Source organism: Cyprinodon variegatus, unplaced genomic scaffold (genome assembly GCF_000732505.1).
Source record: "Cyprinodon variegatus isolate N-32 unplaced genomic scaffold, C_variegatus-1.0 Scaffold27, whole genome shotgun sequence".
In the NCBI taxonomy this organism is placed as follows: domain Eukaryota; kingdom Metazoa; phylum Chordata; class Actinopteri; order Cyprinodontiformes; family Cyprinodontidae; genus Cyprinodon; species Cyprinodon variegatus.
This window is the reverse complement of record NW_015150480.1, coordinates 1,254,229-1,281,154: the sequence shown is the minus strand read 5'-3', so window position 1 is coordinate 1,281,154 and position 26,926 is coordinate 1,254,229. Positions and strand designations below refer to the sequence as shown.

At 41.0% G+C, this 26,926-nt stretch overlaps 1 protein-coding gene across 5 annotated transcripts in view; it reads left to right on the top strand.

Moving 5' to 3' along the window:
* Window positions 1-26,926, top strand: part of tiam2 (T-cell lymphoma invasion and metastasis 2) — a 137,696-nt gene that overhangs the window by 101,804 nt on the left and 8,966 nt on the right. For all 5 annotated transcript variants that reach the window (XM_015396600.1, XM_015396585.1, XM_015396615.1 and 2 more), the window contains exons 10-19: window positions 1,233-1,409; window positions 3,666-3,770; window positions 3,862-3,940; window positions 4,030-4,119; window positions 4,209-4,427; window positions 6,949-7,043; window positions 21,208-21,408; window positions 22,345-22,413; window positions 24,180-24,305; window positions 24,705-24,813. In XM_015396600.1, the coding sequence (XP_015252086.1) occupies window positions 1,233-1,409; window positions 3,666-3,770; window positions 3,862-3,940; window positions 4,030-4,119; window positions 4,209-4,427; window positions 6,949-7,043; window positions 21,208-21,408; window positions 22,345-22,413; window positions 24,180-24,305; window positions 24,705-24,813 (1,270 nt within the window). The remainder of the gene's footprint in view (window positions 1-1,232; window positions 1,410-3,665; window positions 3,771-3,861; window positions 3,941-4,029; window positions 4,120-4,208; window positions 4,428-6,948; window positions 7,044-21,207; window positions 21,409-22,344; window positions 22,414-24,179; window positions 24,306-24,704; window positions 24,814-26,926) is intronic.

Below are 26,926 nucleotides of genomic sequence, written 5' to 3'. Positions count from 1 at the left end.
ATAATGGACAAAAGCAAAGTTGGGGGAAAAGGTGAAGGAGGCAGATAGATGGTGCCATGCTACATTTGGCCAATGCTTAAAATCTAAAAGCATTGAATTGTATTCAAAGCCACAGAACCAATATTTTAAGAACTACATTTCGCTGGTATTTCCGTTGCATATTGTTTCTTGTTTTTGACAGTTTTGCTTGTTTTGTGACTGAAAATTCAACTTTTTCTTTTTAAAGTCAGAGAGATGGGATTTCATTGCTACACGTGATAATTAAATGAAGGTTTTAGCTTTTTTTGACACATGCTAACCATCCCCACAGCATGATGCTGTCACTGCCATGTTTCATGGTGAAGAGGGTGTGTTCAGGGTTATGTGCGGCTTACATTTTCCCACTTATATATACTGTGTAATATATAAATATACTTAGTGCCTATTCAATTCAGTTTCAATTCAGTTTATTTATATAGAGCCAATTCACAACACGTCATCTCAAGGCACTTTACAATTCAACCAGATCATACAGTCAAATTGATTCAAAGTTTTCTATCAAAGGAAAACAAGTAGATTCCATCCTCTCATTGATTCGAAGGCAATTCCCCACATCAAACATGCTTGTAGTGACAGTGGGGAAGAAAAACTCCCTTTTAACAGGAAGAAACCTCTAGCAGAACCAGGCTCAGTGTGAGCGCAATCTGCTGAGGCTGACTGGGGTTCAAGGAGACAGAAGCAGAAATACAAAAGGTAACTCTCAACCAGCTCCACAGGCATCCCCGTCCAGGAAACACACAGCCAGGCAGATGAACTCATTCTCCAATGTCAGAGGATGAAGACAACACATCCAGCCAGTCACAATCAGAGAAACAGGACTATCACAAAACAATGAGAAAAAGATTCACTGGCTTCGACTTTGACACCCTGAGGTTTTATCTGCTGTCTGAAGTGGCCAGTTTGGCCTTGGTCGGTCATCTTGTGTAAACGGCCACAATGATGACTGTAATGTGGAGCAACTGACATCTATGATGTCAAATGAATTTCTGAAGATCGAGTTGTTGAACATATTTGCTCCAGTCCTTAATCCAGAGCCAAGCATTCAGACTAATGAAAGTATTGATTTCTGTGCGCTGACTCTCAGTGACTCCCTCCTTATTTACCTTCTCTCTCATTCCTTATCCTGTTACACTTCTAAGCTGATCATCTTCTGTCTTCTTCGACTTACCCCCATCTTCTCCTTCTTTCCACAGAGTTTCAACATGTTGACGAGCATCTACTCCATGTCGCCACCTAACGGGGGTATTTGGGACAACATCGACGCTGCCACAGACCTGCTGGCCTGTGTCAGCATGCCAGACGGCCTGACAGTCAAAGTTCCCATCAGAAAACACCAAACAGCTTTTGACCTTCTCTGTGCAGCCTGCAAGGTGGGTTTTTATAGAAATGCCATTTAGTTGTTATTTAGTTTTTGTTTTAAATCATGTCTTGTTGCCATGGCTTTCTTAAAAGAATAACCCACTAGGATATGTGGATGGTGAAGCATCAGCTTGACCCTGTTAGCACTACTTGTGTGTCGACTGACCTTTCATTGTGATGTGGATTAAGTTTACTCTTCAAATCTAACTTCCGTCTTTAACTGCTTTCTGACAGGGTTCTCTGCTGCTTGCTTTTTTCTTGCTTTTTAAAAAAATGCTAGAGATGGTATGCAATAACATTTTTTAATCAAGTCAATTGCAGGGTTTTTAATTAATTAATTGCAATTAATCACATTTTAATCAAAAACCCTATGTCCACAAATTATACCACCTTTTCAATTCAAAAGCTTTTTCTCCTCAATTATCGTATAAATAATTATATGAGCACGGCAGCACATTTTTTGATTAAACAATTTAGGTTATGTAAGGTGTGTGGGGGGTATCTATTCTACATGAATTAATAGTTTAATTGTGTTTTTTTTTAAACCTTTTTATTATTCAATTCTTTATAAATCTAGAGAGCACGTAATCTTATCTTTGTCTGCCTGATTATTTAATTTAAAGCATGTTTAAACGTTTAATCCACACACAGTTCCAGTTTGAGCTGCCATTTTGCCAAACCATGTCTTATTCTTAAGTGTTTTTGTGAAAAACATTTTTAATTTGAGTAAAGCTACGTTTAAGTTAAGCTCTTAGTTACATTTTGGTGACTGTACTTCTGGTTATCACTGTATTTTGAAACAAAGGCAAATAAAAGCATCCCGACCCTTTAGCCATCAACCCTTCCTACATCAAACCTCTCTCTGTGGTACATTATATTTGACATAATGCTGCGGTTATGGTGAAAATATTCCTTCTAGACTTAGATAATGGTTATTTCTTTGTGCAGAGGTCTTCAACAGGGGGTCTGCGACTCCTCTGGGGTCTATGGAGGTACTGCATGGGGGTTGCGAAAGTTTTGGTTGAAAATTTGTCCACTAATTGACATGTCTTTAAATACACATTAACATGAATTCAACACACTGTAGTTAACAGATAAATGGAGGCAGAAGATGTCTTTCAGTCATAAATGCACACATTCAGCAACACACAGGAGCTCTTTCAAGCTGGGCACCGTTTCATTCACAGCACCTGTCCCATCAATGAAAAATCAGAATCAGAAATAATCCCAGGGAGAAATAACTTTCCTTACGTTACTCCATCTATACTACAGTGACTATAGGACCAGTTTGATAGAACACAATTTGATACACTATATATAATAAGGGGGAACCCGCTCTATCTCGCCATCAGTTTTGGGGGTCCTTGGCCTGGAAGACACCTGTTGAAGACCCCTGTTTTGTTGAATTTAGCTAATTCTAACATCTTCAGCTAGTTTCTACCGGTCTGTTTGGATTCATGCAGATATCTTTCTCTGTCTGCCTCTGCTGCTCTTTTATGATGCTAATAGTTCTGCTGCACTTCTTGCCTCGATATATCTGCATTTTTTTCTGCATCTGCTTAGAGAAGATTATCCTTTCTCCCTCCGCAGTGACTTTTATAGCAGACGCGATTTGACCCGGACTCTGGTGGGACGGAGAGTTTTGTTAACCAGCTTTGCCAAACAATGAGGTCAGGGGTGGAAACTGAGGGCAGAGAGAGATTTTAAGAAAATCAAACCACCCTGCTGCATGTAGGGTCTCATATAGCCTGCTGTTAATTTTAATAAATCCAAAAGTTAAGTTATTTTATTTGTACATTGGCTTTATAAGTTAAAGCAGCCTCGCCCTCATTAATTGCGTTAATTTTTTTACACGTTAAAATATTTCTAATTAATGAATTGAAATTAACGCTCTTAAGTCCTGTCCCTAAGAATTTTTTCTTCATTTTATTGATTGCAGTAAACTGTTTCACCAATTTTTTTTTTTTATATAACTTAAAAAAGCTATTTTTGGAATTATTAGTGAACCAACATTTAAAGCTATTCAGAGTTTAATCAGATCTTACACAGGAGTGTACACGATTGTTCACACTGCTTCCTATTAAAGACTGCATACATTGACACTTCCACACAAAATATCCCTGTGTTTCTCCACCATGTGCAAAGTTGGTGAATAATTCACACCTCAACAGCACAGCAGCTGTCCACCTAAGTACTGGTGCATGAATTATGTCTCATTATTGTCTTCATGCAGGCCACTGAACATGAATGTTTTCTCGTGTGAACAGGTGAAACAGCTGGACCCGAGTTCACATTGCGTCCGCCTGCACAGACAAGCAGGAGAGGAGGTGGAAGTCCGGTTCTTAGCCTCCTGTGAGCTTCTCCATGATGTGGTGAGAAGATGCATGCATCGGAAAACTCCCAGAAGTATTAAACATTCTGGCTTTTTGATGGTGCATTCATTTCTTTCATTGCACTCTGCAGGTCTGGGATCAGCTGGAGGTGGTTTCTGCTAATGTTTTTACTCTTCACATGGAGAGGCCGAGTAGCACTGCAGACTTTGGTCAGTAAGAGTCAGTTATGATTTCTGTGCATACTTAATCCTTTTTTTTCTTTATTTAATTAATTTTCCCTTAAACTCTTTTATGCCAGGCTTTGCCATAACAGGACACATTGACAACCAGAAGAACAGCAGGATCTTTGTGAGCGAGGTTCTCCCTGATGGGCTGGCTTTCAGTGAAGGTGGCACCTTGTCGCTCAATCGCACCCTTACAGTTTATTGCATGTGCTCTGTAGGCTGTTTTTCCTGAAAAATACACGTTTGCTTTCAGGACTGCGTCCAGGCGACGAGATCCTGGTTCTGAATGGCCAACGTGTGTCCGCTCTGGACCTGGCATTAATCCAAAACCTGTTTGCTGAGCCAAGCCTGCACCTGAGGCTTAGGAGGGATGGACCAACATCTCCCGCTCGGGCTCACGACTGCCTCAGCCATCCATGCAAAGATAGCCAAGAGGCCTGGAGTAAACACACCAGAGCCAAGTCCTCATCAGGTGCTTGTTTTTTTTTTTTTTTTTTTTTTTTACATGCAACTCCTGAGACATCAGAATTTACTTTCACTTTATGAAGGTGAATGTGACGTCAATCTTGCAGTTTGGTTTAATCTTTTTGCAAAAGTCTGCTTTTCACACTTCTAATATTCAACAAATCTTTAATTTAGCACTTTTCTTTATAAAAAACACTTTGTCATTCTGTTGCAACCATGATGCAGCAACCGAAACCTGAAGGTCCTCTAACCACTGTCTTCATCATCTTGCATTTTTGCATCTTTTGTTTAATAAAGAGCTACGCTTGGTAAGTGTATGCAAACGGGAGGGATCTGCTCCTAAGACTGAAGGTAGTTTTGACACGTAAACCACAAGACAACCAACTCACTTCTGTTTTTAGTTAAATTCTCGACTTCCTCTGCAGTCTGTGAAAAAAAAGCTAAAAGAGAAATGCAGAAAGAAGAAGTTTAGATAAAGTTGAATCGAACTGGAGGAGTGAAAAACGCCAGACGGGGTCTTTGAGCCCAGGAGGCTCATTAGCTCTGAGTTTATGGCGTTCTGTCAGGCTGGTTTAATCTCACAGTGGATGCGAGGTGACAAAATAAACGGTAAGTTTAGATTTCACACCACATAATCCCACCTTTATACCAGAGTAGCAGTTTCTGAAAGCTTCACATTGTTATAGTAACCATTTACTTGCAGATTTTAATCCAGAAAGTTCATGAAATGAACCTTACTTGATGCTTTGCGTTTTTAAATCTTAAAGATTCCTGCTTGTGCCTCCCTTCTTGATCTATGGAGGATATTTTGCCCGTTTGACTGCGTAGAAACAAAAGCTTCAGTTTCAGTGAAAGTGTTAATTGTCTTCTCAATTCTAGCAATTCATTAGTGTTTCCTCCAGCATACGCATAATTGAACACAAAGGGATTAATGATTTGAAGGCCTCATTACTGCAGTTTAAAGTGATGAAAGTGCCTGCAGTTTGTGTTCTTTGACCCTAGAGGGCGTCTGCTGAGCAGCCTCTGCTCCAAGGCACGGCTGATGAGGAGATGAGGAGGTAAACACTGCCAGCGGAGGAATTAATGCTTGTATGACAGGAATTACAAAAGCCTTTTGTTTTGTTTTGTTTTTCGCTGCAAAGAGGCACTCTGTCATTTCTGTCTGCAGAGATTATAATGCAGAAAAATGAAAGGACAAGAGAAATGAACGTTGATGATATCTTTAGAAAATCTACTCCAGCAGTAAAAGATTTCTTGACAAGCTTAAACAAAACCCAGAAAAGTTCCTTCCTTTTGTTTCCTGCTGTCACTCTGGCCTTCCTCCCACTCGTCATCACAATAACGTGTTTTTATCTGCCAGCTCCTGCAGTCTGTCCTTGAGATGTTGAATTTTTAAAGTGCTCACATCCTGCAATCAACACTGTTATGCAAGTAGAAACTGGATCTAGAAGGAGTCTTATTTGTTTTTAAATAAAGGATATTTGCAAGTAGATCTTTATATGCTAGAATCTAACCATTTTTTTCCTTCACTTTTTAGTTATATAGTTAAATAAGAGAAGTGAGAGAATTAAGAATGGCTTTGTCACACACAGATGGACGGATACGTTTTTACCTTTAATAAAAAAGACAAATCAGTTTCTCTTCAGATTATTTTAGCATAAAATAAAATCAGTTTAAATGTTTAATATGATAAAGATGCTTTGATATTATTGTGTCTATGATCATGTTCTGTTAAATCAACAGTTGCCTTACTTGCAGGTTTTATTTTTTACACCATGCACAGGACAATAATATGCAGAAATACGCCACAAAAGAAGCTGGCATTGCAGCAAGTGTGTGCATTCTTTTATAATTATGGAAAATTAAGTGGAAGGACAAAGAAGAGCACAAAAAAGATCGGCCTGCTTTACAGCGGCCTGCTCTTCATCCTGTGACATGGAAGCTGGCTCAGTTGCGTTTTGTATCTCTGCTTCTTTCTCCTTGAACCCCAGTCGGCCTCAGCAGATGGCCGCTCACACTGAGCCTGGTTCCACTGAAGATTCTTCCTGTTAAAAGGGAATTTTTCCTCTCCACTGTCGCTACAAGCATGCTTAGTGTGAGTCAATGAGTCGACGCAATCAACTGGTTTTCCTTAGATAGAAAACTTAAGAATCAATATTTATGATCTGGTGAACTGTAAAGTGCCTTGAGATGACATGTTGTGGATTGGCTCTATATAAATAAACGGAATTGAATTGAAAAAAGTGGCCAATCAGCAGGGAGTAATGCAGCCTTTTAAGATTGTAAAGCTAATCTCATTTAACAGTTTAGGGGAGATTAGGGGAGCTGGAGTCTATTTAGAGATATATTTAAGTTTCAGTTTGACTAGCTGTCACCTAAATTGCTTAAACAGTATCAGGTCTGTTATGAGGTTACTTGCATGAGCTGCAGCAGAAAAAAACACAGCTGCATTAGGACGGTGGTATATAAACGTCCACACGTGAGCATACACCTTCTGTTTGACATCCTCCGTCTCTCTTTCTCTCCAGATGTGTGTGCAGCAGCCGACAATGGAGAATCCCTGCGCGGCGGCCTGGAGAACGATCACTCCCACTGCGCCCACAGCCTAGTTCAACACAGCAAGGTAGGATGGGCTGGAGCGTGAACGCTTAACCTTCTCTCCCCTTCCAGGTTTGTGTTTGTTTGTCGGATGAAGAGAAATCAGGAGTCTTCTGCATGACGCTGTGAGGCTGCGCCCCCTTGTGTGGCAGCTGGGAGGCCCATCCAAAGCAGACTGGCACCAATCCGTAGCATTACCATAATTAGGATCCTCCATCATAGCCACCGGTATAAACACAGCTTATTACTGTCACACAGACAGGGTAGGAGGCTGTGTTGGACTCCCACTGCCTCAGGCAGACGTATGCACATGAAGATGAACACATGTGAGTGAAAGGCCTCTAAGGAGTTGACTGTTTTTATTCTATGTTGCAATTAATTTTTCACCCTTTTTTTGGGCACAAATTATACACCAATTTATTGCTTCGGTCCTGTAAACTTTAGGTTAACAAACTTTAATATGGGGATGTTCTCTTTTATTAACAGGCCATAGAACTGGTTGGATTTGAATGGCTATTTCTGTCCAATCAGGCTTTTTGATTTGTAAACAGCTTTTATTGATGTCGTTAAGTGAGAGCCTTTGCCCTTGGGAGTGTTTTTTTTTTTTTTTTTTTCTTTTTGATTTGTAAACAGCTTTTATTGATGTCGTTAAGTGAGAGCCTTTGCCCTTGGGAGTGTTTTTTTTTTTTTTTTTTCCCTCTACAGCATGAAAATGTAATGTGCTAAAATCTGTGCTGCGGCATTTATTGGGAGCTCTAATGAGTTTGTGTGGTCACTGGGAAAAAAAAGGCAGGTGTTAATGATGTAGGCATGGCTCGGTGCCTGAAAGCATTGCTGCATATGTTGATGCCGTTCGCCTTCTCTCTGCTCATCCTTCCAAACACAGCCGACCTTAATAGTTGTTACAGTTGTGAGAACACGTTCAGCTAATTTCCCCGTCGTGTAATCTTTTGTTAACGAGAAGGGATGCTCATTTTCTGCAGGGATTCTTGAATGGAAATTTGGCGGCCAAACGTTTGGTGAGATGAACCTAATAGTCGCTCGGCTAATTGGGTTCACTGAGAAATTTAGCTCAGTGTTTGAACCTGAGGTCAGTCAGGAGGAAGGCTGGAGAGAAGCAGCCTCCTCTTCTCTTCGTTCTTTCTTTTTGTTTGCCCAGCGACATGAGTCAGTCCCACTGCGCTGGGATCTGCACTGCACCACTTCTGCTGCTCAGCTCCCTGCCGCTTGTGTTTTTTACTGGGGAATGAATGGAATAAAGGTGTGTGTGCAGGAAGGAGGCCCACCGATGTGTGTCACTAAGATGCAAAAGGAGACAAATGCCACTTTTTTCATCCGCTATGTCAGGCACTGTGATGAGAATTTAAAAAGGAGTGGGAGATAAAATACAGGGTAAGAGATTGCTGCTAGTAAATCACATTTTTTTGCCTTCATGCAGAGCTGGATTTTTATCACAGCGCGGCCGTCTGCTCATTCTCCATGGCGGAGAGAGCGAAATTGAGTCACCGGGTAGAAAATCGGCCCCGCATCATCAAATGGGTTCATGCCTGCCAGCTCGGTATAAAAGTCGACTGAAATAGATGGACGAGAAGGACACATTTCAAGTGTCTCGTCGCACCTTGTAATCAGCGGCCTCATTAGAGAGCGGCCACCTTTGATTAATTGCTCGGTTGCATTGCAGTTTGCTCTCACACAGGAGAGATCCCTACACGTCTGTTCTGGTTGAAGGAGTCGTTTGCCATCGTTGTAATTCACGTGTTGGAGTTACATAATGAAGCATTTGGATGAGGAGAACCGTAGCACCTCAGTTTAACACAGAGATGTGGTTCTGTTATGAGCTGAACCAATCGATTGCTGATGTCAGCTGAAATGGTCTCGGATAACTCCCACGAGGCACCTCAAAGCTAAACTGGTTTGTTATGGATAGAGGGCGGAAAAATGCATTAAAGCCAATGTTTTTATTCCCGTTTGTTGCTCAATTCTTGTAAATTTAAACATTTCTGACTGTTGGTAGATGAAATAAGAAATGGCTGGTATGATCGCTTTCAGTAAATCTATGCTTTTTGAGTCAGTTTTAGTTTCAGTATGATTTATTTAAAAAAAAGGAACAATTACTTCTGCTTACAATAAGATTATCTATATGGTTCACCAGTGAGGCTATCAGCACAGGTACCTAGCCTGCAACCAGCTGCTGAACAGCTGCTAAGAGTGAAGGTGATGTTCCTTTAGTTTCCTTTGTGTTTTTTGGGCTCAAATGTTCTGAAATGGACAAAATCATCGCCTTTAAATCTCATATTCACCTGACCAGAAATGTGCAGCAACAGCTATGGCCTGGGCAGAGCTGGATAAATCTATTTATGCTATGATAATATCTACGGAAAACGTAGAACACAAATCTAGAACAGAATCTGCTTTTACTGAGATAAACCAAAAAGCAAATCTTTTTTTTTTTTTTTTTGTAGCTGTTCAAATAACAACCATTATTACTGAGGTGTCTTTAAAATGAATTTATTGTTGGTGATTTTTGGTACATGGATTTGAAAATATAAAATAATCATCTGTAATAAGGTGGAGGTTTTATGATGTTTTAGCAAGTTCTGAGCAACAAATCTGCAAAGAAATAGAAAGTTGGAAATGAACCCCCAGTTCAGCTCTCAGAGTACGGAAAGCTTTTTCATATACACCTTCCCCACAGACCGATAAACCCGGGAAGAATCGGCTTTTAGTGGCAGCGGTAACAGCTCACTGATGAGATCGGACCCAGGTCAAACGACTCGGCAAGCGGCCTGCGTTAAAATCGCCTCGGCTCTTTTTGGCATGCTGTTAGAACACCAGACCTGGTTCAACACGCTAATTTACACGATATCATTGAACGCAACATACAGACAACAACACAACACACCAGTCGCTTCTAATCTGACAAGCCGAAACAGCTAAGTTTACACTCAAAAAACATGGAGCAGCTCTGGTGGGAGAGAATAAGGCAGATTAAAGAACGATAAAGTAGACTTACTACACCCTGGCTCCCTTACATGTTGCTCTCCATTGTTTACTTTCCTGATTTCTGTCACACTGGTGATATCATCAACGCTAACCATGTGATGGCGTCAGCAGACATGCAGCTGTGGGGGGACAGACTCCATGCACCTGCCAGCTAGGGGTTAGACCAGTGTGAAGGGAGCCAAATGCCAATTAGTAGAAGTTCAACGCATGTTTGAAAAATGCTTGTTAACCTGATATATTCAGTGGGAAATAGGCTTTATTGTGGTCTTTACAATGAAGCCTTAAACCTTCTTTACCAGATGTCAGTATATCAGTATCAGTGCATATATGTATAATTTTCTAAAATCATGCCACATCATTGAAGTAGGATGTAATAACTTGCAGAGCTCCGCCATTGAAGATGCCAGACTGCGTGACTTGTTGCTGCAGCACAGAAACTCATTAAGGAGATACATCCTTGGGACTGTTTCAAATATGAGATATTTTTCTGTTTTCATAAAACATAAGTCATAATTTGAGCTGGCTTTACTTCTTCTAAAACAACTCTGGCTTCTCAGATTTGTTGAAATGTCAGGGCGGGGGGGGGACACGCACCAAGGAACTCTCTCTACACATGCAATAACAACAGATTATCTTCTTCGTTTACTTGCACGCCTTTGTGATGTCGTTTTAATAACGACTTGCATAATACTATAAACGGTCTCTGATTGTTGTTCTACCAGCCTGACATTATTTCAGACATTCCTATCTTGTTTTAAGCCAAAGGTTAAACAGTGAACAGACATATTAAGCTTCTTTGCAATTGTCCAGACCAGGCATTTCAGTAAGAGCATTTAAATGGACTTATAAAGGGAACCATAAGCAGGGCCGTGCTCCGTGTGGAGATTCGCCTTGATTCATCTAAATTAGGCACTGATGTCATTAGGCTTTGTACAGAATAGGGGAACACACACTCAGACGGTTGCAGCATCTCTGCTTCCTGCTGTATTGCAGTCTCACGCCCCCCACCGCTCTGCGTTCCTTTTTATTCCTCTCCTTGGACGACAGGAGTAAGAACTGTTATAACACCGTTTAAAAATGTGTAAATTGAAACCCGGACTTCAAAAGTTGCGCCTGCAGATATAAGCGTGTGCCTTCTTGAAATGTAATTTTAAACTGGAGGTTTTCCTTTGCCCTGCTGCGCCTGTGGAGCAGGACGAGGGAATCATTTGAAGATGTGGGTGTGCATTATGATTAAGCCCATCAGTCGCCATCTGGTCATGAGCAGGCTAATAATCTGAGCTTACTGCTGGCAGCCCAGTTAATGCGAGCCTCCTCTCGTCAGCCTACCCAGCTGTAAAGATAAAAACTTACTGAAGAAACCCGCACAGATCCTGACCCACTATGATACCAACATCCGAGGAATGGTTGCTTCAGAGCAGGCCGCTGCGGTAGCTATGCCGACTGCAGGACCAGGGAGGAACGATGAAGATCCTCAGCCGTCCCTTCATCTCACCACCTTCATTGAGATCTTTGTGCAGGACCAGTCACACGCTCAGGCCTTGTGCTCCCTGTTAGCCATGTGCTGCTTTTGGCCGTCCGGCTCAGAAGCTGAGGTGGAGGACCTGAATCTGGGATCGGCGCTGCTCCGCTTGGGGCGCCTTGTTAAGGACAAGCTGGCCTGTGTGGTGGAAGACGTCTCTGCCTGCCTTTGTTGCCAAAGAGGCTCCAAACATGTGGTAATTTTGGACTAGAGATGCAAAGATAGTAAAGTATTGTTACACAATTACCTGCAAATTAATCCCAGTGTTATTGAAATTAGCTAAAATATGCAGACAGTTTTATCAGATGCTTTTCCTCCAATGGAGAAAATAGCATCAAGATAGTAATAGTAGCAATATTCTTGTTTTTAGACCCCATAACTCAAATATATCCCCTTTTTTTAAGCAGTAAAGGGTTTTTCTAAGAGGGCTGTGTGCAAATTTAGCAGACTAAGCCCACAAGATGTTAGGAAACTATCAAGTTCCTTCGAATTTTAGATGACTTTCTATTACATCATCTTGATGTTCCTTTAAAAGTTTCTTAACACTGCAAGGTTTTGAAATTGTTGGTTGATTTGCAGAAATTAAGATACACCACAACTGGAATACATAATCGGGGACAGAAGCGTTTCGGTCATACAGCGTATTCTCTCCAGCTCTACACCACAAACGAGCCGATTCCAATGAGAAACAGTCAGATGATAAATCTTGCTAAAGCTCTAAGGATACATTCATACACTCATGTTTATGATTTCCAGTTTTTATTGTTTCATCAGCTGAGGCTTGTTTGCAGATTAGAGTGCTGCATCAGGTCACGTACGACAGGAACGTTCTGCTACGGGTAGAAAATTAAACCGGATTATTTCACAGGTGTAGATAAACAAACAGCGGCTGGTAGCTGAGAAATAGTTACCCGATGAATGAAACATTTACATTTTTTTGTTTATTAACTCTGCTTTTAACGTGCGTACTCATTTAAGTTTAACATGATATCTTTAAGCATGCAAAAAAGCATCCTGCACTGAATTGAAGACCCCGTAGGAAGAGTATTGGGGACATTATTCCTTCTCTGCAAAGCAAAAGCATGAATATTAGCAAGTAAACGTTACAGTTCATAAATTAGAGACTGTGGAATAAGTTGATGTCTGAGCTTTTTTTTGAGCCCGATGCTCCTGAAATATTTATGTTGTGCACTTTAAGAAATTAATGTTAGTCTCATGCTGTTTTGGTTCAATTTAATGTAAAATCAAACAGTTGTTTCTAAAGAAACCTGTTTTGATTGATGTATTGAATGAATGTTGCGGTGAAGAATGAAAAGGCCTTTTGACTTTCGGTTTGTGTATCACTGGTCATCTGGAAGCGCAGTGCGGACTGGCATGGGAGCGTCCCATGGGTCTTAGTGCCTCTTCTGCTAAAGTATTCTACTGAAGCTACAAAATTATAGCAGTTTATGAGTGGAAGCACTAAATAAAAATGAGCGGCTGTAGGTATGCTTTGTGATGACGAATCAGGTTGCGGTCTATTCCTCGCAGGTACAGGGCAGGGTTTTAAATTAGGATAATCAAGAGCATAATTTTTTCCTTAAGGCAGGGCGGTGCAAAGTGTGTAAGATTTTCCCTGGATTTAAATGCGATGCAAGACGGGTATGAATGTGGTAAACTAACACAGGCCTTTGATGCAGATGGACACAGCATTGCTGGGAGAAGGTGCTCACTGGTTTGTGCTCTTTCATACAAAAAAAGCAAAGAGAATAAAGTTTTACAAAGACAAATCTTCCATACAGCGCAGCGTTTGGTATTAACCAAAAACTAATTTCCTATCAAGTCGAAATGTGTTTTCAAAGAGGGAGCCATTACTCTTAAAATGAATGAAAACAGTTCATTCTAATTCCTAAATTAAAGATTAACTACTATATTTAACTGTTTCTGTCTGCAACAGTTAACAGATCATGTTCTATGAAAGTCAGACTATTGTTACTTTTGGAAAAAGGAATTTCACAAAAAAATGTTTGAAGTAATTTTTGTTTTTTCCCTCTAAAGGCTGCTAACATCAGGCAATTAAAGCTACTTTGGAAGACTTTTCACTGTTGTAGTCAATGTGAGGCTTGCTTGTAATGGTAAATAAACTACATTTCATTGCATTTAACACTACAGATTCATTCACAGTGCAATGATCTCAGCTGAGATACAGAAACCTGTAGGGGTCAGTAACTAACAGTAAAGGGAGACATCTTTTTCCTCAATTCTGCTAAGTAACGTTTTTATAGATTCTAGAATTGCAAATTCCATATAAGCCAAAAATATTTTTTTTACTTTGATAAAATAAATGCTAAGAATATATATTTAAGATTCTAACACTTTTTTTTTTTTTTACTTTGTGTTTTTATCTACTTGGTGTTTTTCATAGGAATCTGTAAAAAAATCAAGATGGCAACATTTTTCAATTGTTGTTTAGAAAACGGTACAATGTGATTAACTTCTATAATCAGCTTTTAGGATTTTATTTCTATTTTATGGTATTAGATTGAAGGAAACATAAAATGTTGGCAGAGATTTAAACACATTTGATCATAATGCTAAATGAAGGGGAAAAAGATTTAACGTCTTTTACCTAAAGACATAAAAAGCATCATGAAACCTAGAGAAAAGTAAGGTTCATTTATTAATACCGTTATCCTGAAGAGGAAAAGTTATGCAGTTACTTGATTGAAAAAAAATTACAACAAAAATCTATTGTTAATACTTTAATTTTTATATTTGTCTTTAGGGCCTAAAGATCCACAGGTAGCAGAGCCTTGCTGTTGGCTTCACATTTTTATTTTCTTCATTTGGTAGAAGAACCTTTAAAATGCTGCAGTTGCTTTACTGTCAGAAGACTGATATACTGTGGTGTTTGTTTTTTCTGTGAACCATCTTTAACTAAACGCCATATTTATTGCAGATGCATGGTGGTAATTGGTCAAATTTCATAAAAAATTCCACAACTTGTCATTAAAAACGTGTTAATTTATTTTTCTACTGTTTGTAATAGGAACAGAGCATAACTGGTGTCCCTTTGCTTTTGTACCAGCAGTCAGGCAGTGGAGTGGATCTGAAAAGCCTGGGGGACAAAATAGAATAGGTGCTTTAGTCTGAAGCTGGCTTCATTATTTAAACACACTTCTCTTGCTAAGTCCTCGGAGACTTGGCTGAATAATATTTGTTAAGGATGAATAATAAAAGGCGTAAATGGGCTCGAGTGGAGCGCAACAGGGCCAGCCCTCCCCATCATCCTCCTCTCTCCTCCGCTCCGTTTGATTTACGAGTCGGTGTTTTCTTTTATTGGGACGCTTTGAAAAGAAGGTGGCATCGTGGCTCTACTGCCGGCTAAGATGGCACATGAATCACCGGCCGCTGGGTGGCTGCCTGACTGTGTCAGGACGAGGCTGTTTTCTGCGAGGGATGGGTAAAGCCACCCACTGGGGGCAGGCCTCCATTTCATCCTATCTTTTTCATCCTCTGCCTGCCTCCTCACACGTTTGTTTATTCCAGCAAAGGCAGAGCTCCTCTGCGGGTGACGTGTTAAGGCTTTTCCTTTGATTTTGCGTTTCGGCGTTTCATTGCCGAGCAGCATCTCTGCGCATATTGACTCAGAGCGCTAAAGGGGTGATAGAGATGGTGTTTAGTGTTTCTCTCTGCACTCTTCCACCCTTCCCCCACTCCTACACACCTTTTTATATCTTTGTGTCTCTCTTGGTGTTTATGCCTAAAACACTTTAAAAACAAAATCTGACTTTAACTTTCACATTTGGTTGGAGAATTTAAAATAAAAAACACTAAAGAGAGATGTGCTCTAAAACTTGTGTTGCCAATATTCAATTCAATTCAATTCCGTTTATTCACAACACATATAATATCAAGGCACTTTACAGTTCACCAGATCATACAGTGAAATTGATTAAATGTTTTCTATTTAAGGAAAACCAGTTGATTGCATCGACTCATTGACTCAAAGGCAATCCCTCACACCAAGCATGCTTGTAGCGACAGTGGAGAGAAACCTCCAGCAGAACCAGGCTCAGTGTGAGCGGCCATCTGCTGAGGCCGACTGGGGTACAAGGAGACAGAAGCAGAGATACAAACAGCAACTGTAAAAGGCGGCCCCGTCCAGCAAACACACAGCCAGGCAGATGAGCTCAGAGCCAACTCCCATGTCAGAGGATGAAGAGAGTACATCCAGTTAGTCACAGTCAGAGAAACAGGATTACACTGAAAAACAGGCCGATCTCCAACATCTATAAAAAAAAGGTGTTGATGGCAGCAGCACAGCTGATATTTCTCTCCAGGATGGAGTCACAGTCGAACAGGAACAGACGAGGTGAAGCTACTATGAGGAAAAAGCAGTAATAATGCATAACTTTACACTGATCTGTGCACTAACCGGATCCCATGAGAACAGTCTTCATAACATTGACTTTCTTTTCATCGAAAACGTTTTCATCTGTTCATTCCTGAAACTGTGCAATAGATGTTCTGTTCTTTTTGCGATGCCATGGTTAACATTCCTGCCCTGTTATCCCCACTGGCTCAGAGCCTCCTATTTTTGAGTCAGCCATTCCTCTGTGTGTGGAGGTAGCTAGCCAGAACACTCTGCATTGTATTGCTGCTATTGAGAGGCAGGATGCCACTCCAGCCTCTGACCTCACTATTAAGCTCTGGAAACCACAGCGGGGAGCTGGAGCCTAGGAGGAAGGTCAGAGATGGAGCCAAGGTGTGGGGACATGGAGGGCAGTGAGGGTGCAGAGGATGGATTGCGATAGCTGCAAGTTGAATAATTCCCCTAAGAGGTCAGGCTTGACTCTTCTGATGGACATGCAAAACAAGCCTGCGGCAAATGCTTTTCTCTGCCCACGCAGCCAGAAAGGCAAAGGTGCAGAATCAGTCCTTACTAAAGCTGAGGTGGACTAAGGCTTCTGAAGGCCTGACCGAGAGACGAGCTGCAAACGAGACAAACACTACCAAGGTTGATGAGAGCGGAAGAAAACATAAGAATCAGAGGGAATTATTGAATCATTTGCAGGAGTTTAAGGAATACCTGCTCCACTGTGGTCAATATATACCGTTTGTTTAATAAGCGAATCAGTCATGCCAACATTTAGGGGAGGAAAACTGCACAGGAAAGGCTGTTCTCTTGCTCGTAGGACTCGGCGGCACGCTGCAGCAGCATGGAGGCTGCTCTACAGACTGCTGTTCATGGTGACCAGGAGGCTGGGACAGGTAGCCACACTTTATGGTTTCATTTTGGATTTTTCTGGAAGATTATATAAAAGATATTGCTTGTCTTTTAAAGTGAAGCCATCTTTTATTTATATATTTTTAAAGAGTATGAGCAGATTTGGAAGCTTAAACTCGAAGCTCTGTTTTATTGACAGCTACTCTATTGGTAATCCTGGTAAAGAGATGCAATATATATCTGGAAACAACCCTTTTTCCTTCTGTATCATTATTTATCACTGGAAAAAAGAAACCAGTCTTATACTTGAACAAATTTATTGAGTGTTTAATTATTAATCAAATCCTTGGTAGCACAGTTGTTTGTACAACTATTGTTAATAATATGTAAAGCCCCGTTTTTACAAAGGGAATAGGAATGGATTTTAATTTATAACACCATGCGGCAATAGGAATCTGACCATTTGCCATTTTACTGATCATCCTCCAGACCCAGTTGTTTTCTAATGTTCTCCTCTGTAGGTTTTCTAAGGGATTTGTGCCATGATGTTTTTCCTGGTAGAACATATTCTGCTTTTTATGCAATGTCTTCCAAAAGCAACGGTTTCGAATCTCTAATAGTTGCTGTTGTTACACTAGGAACCCAACGCATCACTCTTTGTGGTATTTTTTAACATCCTTTTTCTGCTCACTACATGTGGTAGGAAGATAAATATGGGTTTCAGCTTTATAACTAGTCTGCCTCTGTCATACAATATTTAAAACCCAGGGAAGCAGGAGGATTTAATGACTAATTAAATGTTCTTAGAAACACTGATCAGTTTAAAATATATACCGGTACCATAAGTAAAATAATATATACATAAAGGGGTGCTTTTGATTTGTTATGTGCCTTTTATGCGGTTGCAATAAAAACAAGTTTATTCTATAATCTTTTACTGATCTTTACTAGGGTGTTGACAAATTTGCCTGCGTCTGTTTACATCTGCGTGGAGCAAATTCCACATTAAAAAGAAATCCCCCTAGATGTATGCCAGAATGCAATCAGGAAACTCAATGAAACCTTCACCGATTGGGCTTTGTTTCCTAATCTATAAAGATCGGCGGAGACGTATGCTCTCAATCGACTTGAGGGCACAAGCGGGGGAAGAAACGTAGCGCAGTGCCGACACCTGTCAGCAAGAAAGCCCCCGAATAGGAATTCACAGCAGTGCTGTCAGATCCACTTGTACTTCCCAGCTCTCCCAGTCTTCCCCTCCATCTCCTCAGGCTCACATGCTTAGCTTTTAATTGGTTATTTGGGCTGGCTGTCAGGCTCTGTTGGTTGGATTGTTGTGAGGCAGTTGCAGTTCCTGAGTCATGTGTGGAGCCCCCACCAGCCCTCTTTTCCTGTCTGTTACACCCTGCCCACCTCACCTCCTCAGACTCAAGCACATATATAAAATATATATGTTTTTGGTGGATTAAATTGAGGTAAATTGGTTTTCTGTGAGCAAAATTCAGATGTGTTCGGTCTTTGTTCTCTTGCTACAGCCCCTTCATGCTCACATCGTGTTATGTTTGCTTGAGGTGCTCATATTGGGCAGAGAATGTGATGAGAATTAATTAAGCATGGCGTTTTATGCTATCAGGCACATACTTGTTTAAAGGAAACCCGACAACCCCTCCCTTTGGGTGTCTGGAGCAGAAATCAGCATCACATAAGAGTGTTATCACTCCCTGAAAGACTAGTTTTGATGCATGAGCTGGGGCTGTTTGATATCCTTTAACCCCTCTGCCTCCTTCAGCTGGTTTTCCCCATCCATGTCCATCTGCCTGGTGGGAGTTTTCCCACAGCATGTATCCCTAAACGAGGGCTGACTGCCGCTGAGTGCAGCAGCGTCATCGGCAGCTGAAGCAGCTTTATGATCTTCAAAGGGAAAGTCTGTCAGCAGCAGTGTTTACAAGCTGAGAGGAAGATGACACACACACAGTCGCATTGAGGAAAACGCCACCGATCACCTCGGCAAGCAGTCAGCGTGTTCCTAAATGCTCCTATAGCTGTTTATGAAAGCATAGGGTTGCCTGTCGAGTCAAATTGGAGGCGATTGCAGCAACGAGACATTAAATCCCTTTGCAATTATCAGCTAATACTCTTAGGAACTATCTCCTGTTTTCTTTGTCGTTCCCAGAGACGTGCAGTCTGTGTTTACATTCTGGGAGGTACATCTCTGGAGTGGCCGCGCTATAATGAGCCAGCTTATGAGTTAGTTATTAATGGAAGTCCTGATTGTCTCTGGACTCCCAGGGAGTTTGTAGAAGGGGTGGCAGCTCACACCAGCGCCTGAGCTAAATGGCTCAGACAGGCTTTAACTCGTTGCTCCCATCGTGTGCATGCATGCGCTTTGAAGCCCACAGTGTCAGAACGGAGGGCCTATTGATCCATGTCTGCTGCTGTACATGCTTTGCTGGGGTGAGCTGCATTCAGCTGCTTGCAGAAGCAATATTTTGAAAGTGGCGCATACGTACACAGGGGAAGGCAGAGATTCCTGAGCAGATGTTTTCCTTGGCACAGTGACTGTCCTATAGCTCTGTTTCTGTACTGCAGATTGAAAACTGCCCTTAATGGCTTTTACAAGCCTTAGCCTACAATTCAATTCAGTTTATTTATATAGCGCCAATTCACAACATGTCGTCTCAGAGCACTTTACAGTTTACCAGATCATACAGTCAAATTGATTCAAGGTTTTCTAAGGAAAACCAGTTGATTTGCTTTGCCTCGAATGCAATCCCTCACACTAAGCATGTTTGTAGTGACAGTGGAGAGGAAAAACTCCCTTTTAACAGGCTCAGTGTGAGCAGCCATCTGCCGAGGCCAACTTGGTTTCAAAGAGACAGAAGCAGAGATGCAAAAAGCAGCTGTAAAAGGCGGCCCCGTCCAGGAAACACACAGCCAGGCAGACAAAGTACTTCACAGGTCTGAGCCAGCTCCCATGTCATGTGAGGATGAAGAGAGCACATCCAGCCAGTCACAGTCAGAGAAACAGGACTACACTGAAAAACAGGCCGATCTCCAACATCTATAATATAAAGGTGTTGATGGCAGCAGCACAGCTGATATTTCTCTCCAGGATGGAGTCACAGCCAAACAGGAACAGACGAGGCAAAGCTGCTATGAGAAAAAGCAGTTAGAACTATTGAACTAACAGATTCTGCAGAGTGGAAGAATAAAGATAGAATGAAGCAGAATTATTAAAAAGGGGTCCCTTTGTCCTCCAGAAGTCTAAGCCTATAGCAGCATAACTATAGAGATAGCTCAGGATAACCTGAGCCATTCTATTTATAAGCTTTATCAAAAAGGAAAGTTTTAAGACTACCCTTAAAAGTAGACCAAGGGCTGCCATAGATTACACAACATGTCACTTACCAGCAGTAGGACAGAATTACCATCATCGAACTAGATTTCTAAAATATTGACTTGCATCAATCACAATTTTCTGATTAAGTTAGCATGTTCTTTGAAAAACAAACTCAAAGCTTAATGTTATAATAGAGCTGTGTGGTATTCTGCTCAGCCTTCCTGTTATCTGTTGACTTTTTTGTTCTCTTTAGCTCCATAATTATACATTTTTACACCTGAAAGACACTGAAAATGGTTCGGCCTTCCTCACTCAGCTACAGCATCCATTGATAACACTAACTTTGGAGTTTTAACTAATCAAAAAAGGATTATTTGCTGGTTCTGACCAGCTGGTCCAGCTCACCAGCCGTGGACTGATTGTGAATTTTTATAGTTGTTAAACTATGTAAAAAGTTGTATTTTGTTCCTCGTTGCTTCTAATGAAATACCAGACACAGTTTTTAATTGCTCGTTTTCCGCTGCAGCTGTGAACAGACTGTTAAATCTCAAAGAGCCACAGGCAGAACTTTGCAGCATGGTGCCTAAAGCGTATGTTCATTTTCCTGAGGCTGTACAGGTAGCGTAAAGGCAAAGTAAAGTAAATCTTCTGCCCGTAGAGAACATCTCTGTAAATGTTATGGCTCTGAGGAATCCTCCACGCTCCACTTGCCAATAAAAGTGCGTTGTACCTTCATTTTTGTTGTTAATTGGCTCCCCGTTAAACCATTTGACAAACTAATGCAGGACAGCATGGGGAGTCATTTAAAAATGGTTTGTGACAAGGTGCTGCTTTAACTCTCATGATGCTGCAATGCAGTCTGATGAGACGTAGTATTTTAAAAGCCTCATAAAGTCTGCAAAGCTGATTATCATTGAGTGCATGTGGAAATCTGCATAATGTTTTCAGAATACCCAGAAGCATCATTGTCCCTTGACTTATTTACATAATTGTCTGATAGTTTTCCGTTGTTATAAGTGAGTAATGCAGTCGATTTTGTTCTCATTTTATTTATCCGGCTGTTATAATCCCAAAGCCATTGACCAGAAATACTTTGTCTTCTGTGTCGCCCCCTACAGAGCGTGGACACGGTGTGCACCCTCTATAATTCCTTCCAGGAAGGCTCAGTAGCCGGTGGAGTGATGGATGACGTGAAGGGAACACAGGGAGGCCAATCAGGCTCAAGTCCCACCAGACCGTGTCCCAAGCACATGAGTGCCACTGAGAGGCTACGCAAGGTCATCCAGGAGCTGGTGGACACGGAGAAGTCTTACGTGAAAGTGAGTCTACAAAGATTGGACAGCTGTAATATTAGAAGTTAAAGTAAGAGAGGGGGATTAATATTTGATCAAATTCCGCTTCACACCTTGGAATGGTTCAGCAACGCGATCCGATGTCACATTTCTTATTGAACACATTTCTTGACAGCAGGCACCGGAGAAATATTCTGTTCACTGCTACAAATTTCTGCTTTTAGGAATTACCGTCATCATCCAATAAAAGTTGCAATCATAAACTCAGAGTTCCTATATAGTCTATTAGTTTTCAATATTTAAATAAATTTTAAGACTTCCTTATACCATGTCTTTTCTGCTGCTTTCTTGATGGTTTCCTTCCTTTTTCCTCTCTGTATTTTCCACTCTGCTTCCCTTTCCACAGCCTCCCTTGCTTCCTGACTTTAATCTTCCTCCTTTTCTTACATCCTAATACTCTTACTTTTGTTTTCCTACCCCTTTGTTCCTTCCTTCCTTTGAGTCTGGAAAAGTATAAAATACTTCCTTAAATATGAAAAATGTACTCTACAGTTGTTGTACATGTATTACCTTTCCTCCTAATTTCCTTGTTTTCTTTATTTGGCCTTTTTCCCTCTTTATCCTACCATGGACTCATAATTGAGGGAGGAGACTGCCTTCCCAGAGTTGCTTGATTTCCGTATGAATCTATGCACTACTGGCTGCGGTGCTGAAGGGAAGGTGGGAGGAGGAGGAGACCCATAAATCAGCCTAATGAGAATATTCTCGCTGATGCTAAGACAAGCTACAGCCATATTAAAGGAGCGGGCGGCAGGGATAGAGGGGAGAAAGAGAGGGAAATGAGGTGATGGTGGAGGTTATAAAGGCAGAAACCTGATGATAGAAGGGATTTTAAAGGATGAGCATGTTAAGCAATAATGCACAGATGACTGACCACCATCTGCTTATTCTCCCCACTTACAGGACCTGGGCTGCTTGTTTGAGATCTACCTCAAACCCCTGCAGAAAGAAAGCTTCCTCACGCAGGACGAGGTAGGCTGCAGATCTTTGTCCTGCATAAAAGGTCAAATTCATTCAGCGTTTATTACCCGTCAGCGAGCTCAACCGGATCATCTCCCGCATTACCACTTTGACTGGTTGCTATAGAAATTAGCATTCCTCAAAACTGACCTTCAAACGTCCCAAAAGATTGCAGTAAGAAAGGAAAGCTCAGGTGTAAACACACTTATCTGCTGTTTGCTGTATGTCATCTGTATTATATGTGGAATTATTTGTGTTAATTAAAAGTCCATTTGATTAGAGTACAGTAAGTAAACCTAAATGAACTCAAAACTACAGATTTCAATTCAGTTTATTTATATAGCGCCAATTCACAACACATATCATCTCAAGGCACTTTACAGTTCACCAGATCATACAGTGAAATTGATTAAAAGTTTTCTATCAAACGAAACCAGTTGATTGCATCGACTAATTGACTCAAAGGCAATCCCTCACACTAAGCATGCTTGTAGCGACAGTGGAGAGGAAAAACTCCCTTTTAACAGGAAGAAACCTCCATCAGAACCAGGCTCAGTGTGAGCGGCCATCTGCTGAGGCTGACTGGGGTTCATGGAGACAGAAGCAGAGATACAAACAGCAACTGTAAAAGGCGGCCCAATCCAGGAAGCACACAGCCAGGCAGACGAGCTCCGAGCCAGCTCCCATGTCAGAGGATGAAGAGAGCCAGTGACAGTCAGAGAAACAGGGCTACACTGAAAAACAGGCCAATTTCGAACATCTATAAACAAAGGTGTTGATGGCAGCAGCACAGCTGATATTTCTCAGACGAGGCAAACATACTATGAGAAAAAGCAGAGAGAGCATAATGTTAGAGATTGAACTAACAGATTAGAGGTAAAGATAGAATGAAGAAGAATGATGAAATAGGGGTCCCTATGTTCTCCAGCATTCTAAGCCTATAGCAGCATAACTATAGAGATAGCTCAGGATAACTTGAGCCACTCTACCTATAAGCTTTATCTAAAAGGAAAGTTTTAATCCTACCCTTAAAAATAGACAGGACTAAAACTGGTAGCACAGGAGAGGAGCCTGACAACTAAAAGATCTGATCTTTCGTTGATGGCCCAATATCTTCTTTAGAAAATAACGTAAGCTTGTATGAGTGATGCAATCAGCAACTTTTAAAAAGAGCGTGCAAGAGGAGACATGGGCTCGTGCACTCTCTTGCACGCCTTTATTAAACGTAGGTGTGCATGGGCATTTTTCTTTTTTTTTTAAGTAGAGAGGGCGATGCTTTTCAAAAATTCGCGAAAATCCTCCACTGTACCTTTAGTAATCATATGAATTTTGTCGAATTCATTAAAATCCAAGGATATACTGTTGCTGTTAAGGAGCTTGCACTTTGAAAAGATTCAATTCAAACAGGAGGCATCACTCCTGAGACATGCAAGTCGATAGTCCTGCTGCGGCCGAGGGCAAATATAACGGCTATTATGAGACACAGGGAAATGTCCCGGCACAGAATGGACAGGGACGTGTTGACCCCTTAATGGCTTTTAATGAACGCTGTTCCTGACCCTGCCTGTATGCTATTTCGCACATTTATATGGCTGGTCCCTAAGAGGCCCTGTCAGAGATGGAGGAGATGCTGTAGCACTGCAGAGGGACTGTTATGGACTATATATATTTGCTCCCATATAACCTTCTTTTCTCCTTCTCTGTTTGATGCATTCCTTTGCACTGTTCCACCATTTCTCTCTTCTCTCCATCTTTAACTGTGTTGTTCTCCCTATCAGATGGAGAGCTTGTTTGGCAGCCTTCCTGAGATGCTGGACTTCCAGAGGGTCTTCCTGCAGACGCTGGAGGAGAGGATTGCTTCTAAGCCGGACTTCAGCACCCTGGAGACTCCCTCACAATTTAAGGTACACACAAACTCACACACATGCAGCAAGGAAGGGTTATATTTATACCTTTATTGATTAAAGATTAGCGTCACTTTCAAACCAGGTAGTCGGAGCTACTTTTCCCATAAAAAGATGCAATATTTGATTTTTGTGGATTTATAAGACAAGCGGTGGGATGAGCTGATTTATAGGCTTAGCATGACAGACTGTGGGGTTTATTGATTGAATGTGCGGTTCAGTGGTTGGACCCAGAAAGGTTAGTTGAGAGGAAGAGTATAGAGGGAGCATCTGAATGGCCTCCCAGGAGAGGGAGGACGGTCATGACTCCACACGTTCACGCTCCTTCATCTTGAATAAAACCTCTTCTCTATCTCTGTGGAAAACTCACCCTCTACCTCTCGGTTTGTTTCCTGGCAGAAGCTGCTGTTTTCTCTTGGGGGCTCGTTCCTCTATTATGCCGACCACTTCAAGCTCTACAGCGGCTTCTGTGCAAACCACATCAAAGTCCAGCAGGTGTTAAAGAGAGGTACGCCATCCCAATAACCACTTTCTTGCTCATGCTTATTAGGATTGAAGTCCCCCTCAGTTCTTTAAATATATAACAAATGTTCTGTGTGAAGAGTGGAGGATATTTTCACAGAGTAAAGGCTTTATATATGGAGGCTGACAACCCACAGACTGCAAGAATGCAAGATGAATGATGGAATAATAGTGGAATGAATAGTGTACACATTTATGGATGATGGACAGATGGATGGATGGGTTTGCATGAATTGAAGGAAAATAATCTAATTTCTACGTTTTCCAACCCACAACTGGAAAATCATTTAAAAAAAAATGTTCAGACTGTGTAGTAACCCTGTAATAGGCACTGCAGAAACACTATCACTGGTTCTTTTATACTAAAGTTGCATAACAGAAGTCTCATCTCACTCTCCCCTCCATTTCTGGCCATTACTGTTAGGAAGCCAGTTAATTATTTAGGAAAGCAAATGTCCCAAAGTGACATGCCTGACATGAAAGTGAGTTAACCGACAGCCTTTCCACTTTTCTTACTCACACATATGTTTATATAACAAGTGCATGTACATTCTAAGTAGGGGTGGTTAAACAAAATCCCATTTGGTGACATATGGGGATTTTCAGCTGCTAAATATAATATCAATCTTTCAGTTCCTAATATCGATTTGAAAAAAGCAACTAAAACAATGAGGTAAAACGGGCTACCTTTGCACCGCCACTCTGGTGGATAGCACCTTTTTCTGTGCGGCATAGCTCATATACAAGTCAGTCCATGTCTTTTACTGTAAGTAGAAGACATGGACTGACCCAAACCCCAAAAAACATGTCTTTTTTTAATCTTTACATTTCAATGTGATTATTGGCTAAAACATCACTATACATATTGATATTACATTACAATATTGTGCTAACATCGTATTATGACCCAAGTACCGTGGCACATATCATATCGAACCCCTAGTTCTAAGATAGATTTTTTAAATGACCTCATTCACTTTGACTGCTGCCTTTCAGCCTCTCGTGTCCATGAAGATGTATTTTAGTCATTTTTGCTCATACTAAGCTGTCTGTCTCTACGTGGGAGCCCTGCCCAGTCAAAACAGGACGATGTAAGATGATTGGCTTCTTTGCCAATATGGCAGAGTGGCGAGGGCCCAGATCTGCCACATTAACATAACTGTTTGGGGTATTCCTGGAGGTAAACAGCAGGAAGGCTATTTAATCGGATTAAAAAGCCTTTGATGGGCCAGAGTTACCTGAGGCAAGAATAAACGCTCTGTTAAAAACGTTAAAGGAAATATATTTAGTTTTTAAAGCTGAATAATTATTCAATATTATAGCTAAAATGTAACCAAACCTTTAAAAAATAAGAAGCATTGCTTATCTATTTATCTGTGATGGTAAAAAACACGTTGAACAACCGAGTCATAACCAGGTGCATTCTTCATCATCCTCCTCTTCACTGCAGGCTCTGAGTTACCTCAGCTTTTGTTTATTCGTTGACTTGTTAATCGCCTGCCAATTACTCCAGGAGGTGCCGATGCAGCCGGCTGTCTGTCGCTGAAAGTCTTCTAATTACTGCTGTAATGCCCCCCCCTCTCTGTAGCAGTTTACCGCAGTGGGAAAATGTCACCGCTTTTAAAGGCCGCTCATTTTGCTGCATACCTCAAATTTTACACCCGTTAACATTGTTGTTGTGATAAAATGAACTTTGCAGCTTTGGCTTGATTATTTCAACAAATCAGATATGCTGATTTTTAGTTTTTTTTTTTTTTTTTACTTTACTTTGGGGGTGGGGGCGCTTCTCCTGTTGGAGAAAAGTAATTCATTCAGCATGAACTCAGACCGGCAGTTCAAGCCGCATTTTATTAAATGGAAATATCACCCAAATTTTAATTAAGTAAGAAAAGTGTTTAATTATTAATTTTCAAATTTTAATGTTCTTTATTTAAGGTTTGGCAATATAGAATTTAATCCCACGATTGAATATTATCCAAATATTCATGTTAAATCAGTTAAAAAGTGGAATATAATCAGGTTTTTCTACACATGTATTACATCATTTCATTCTTTTTGCTCTAAAGCTAATCAAAACTCTAAAATATTGTTTTCTAAAT